Source organism: Seriola lalandi, unplaced genomic scaffold (assembly GCF_002814215.2).
Source record: "Seriola lalandi dorsalis isolate HSWRI2012SDOR001 ecotype SW California unplaced genomic scaffold, Sedor1 jcf7180001965995, whole genome shotgun sequence".
NCBI classification, from domain to species: domain Eukaryota; kingdom Metazoa; phylum Chordata; class Actinopteri; order Carangiformes; family Carangidae; genus Seriola; species Seriola lalandi.
In genome coordinates this window covers 1-625 of record NW_019436663.1, presented here as the reverse complement: position 1 = coordinate 625, position 625 = coordinate 1, and the positions used below count along the sequence as shown (strand labels likewise).

The window sequence follows — 625 nt, the reverse complement described above, 5'->3', positions numbered from 1 at the left end:
CCCTCGTTACATTCTGTTCATCCACCTGGTGATAAATGACATGTCACAGCTGGCCCTGTCCACTCTTCTCCACGTCATCAGCTACACCCTGTATTCTATCAGCGTACCTTTCTGCCTCATCCTGCTGATCATCACCGTCCTCACCACCCTCAACACCCCACTAAACCTGGCTGGAATGGCAGTCGAGTGCTACATCGCCATCTGCATCCCCCTCCGTCACAGCCTGATCTGCACTGTCAAAAAAACCTACATCCTGATTGGTTTGATCTGGGCTGTCAGTGCACTTTCTATCCTACCAGACCTCTTCATCCTCCTGGCCACAGAGCCTCTGCACTTCTTTCACTCCAGAGTGTTATGTACCAGATTTACTGTGTTCAGAAGCATTTACAGTCTGAAGAAGAGGGAAGCGTCACACATTGTTTGTCTTGTCTTGGTTTGGCTCATACTCTTTTACACTTACTTTAGGATTCTGTTTGCAGCCAAGGGAGCAACTGCAGACTTTAAAAAAGCCAGAAACACTATTGTCCTCCATGGTTTTCAGTTGCTGTTGTGCATGCTTACTTATGTGAGACCCATGTTTGAACAAGGTCTACTCTACTTATTGCCCAAACAACACTTGTCCATA

The 625-nt window shown here is 46.9% G+C and overlaps 1 protein-coding gene across 1 annotated transcript; it reads left to right on the top strand.

Moving 5' to 3' along the window:
• Nucleotides 1-4: 4 nt before the first annotated feature.
• On the top strand, nt 5-619 carry LOC111650043 (odorant receptor 131-2-like; the record flags this gene model as incomplete). The annotated part of the gene is made up of 1 exon (XM_023399820.1): nt 5-619. A coding segment is annotated over one exon (615 nt), but the record flags the coding sequence as incomplete, so codon positions are not given.
• Nucleotides 620-625: the final 6 nt, after the last annotated feature.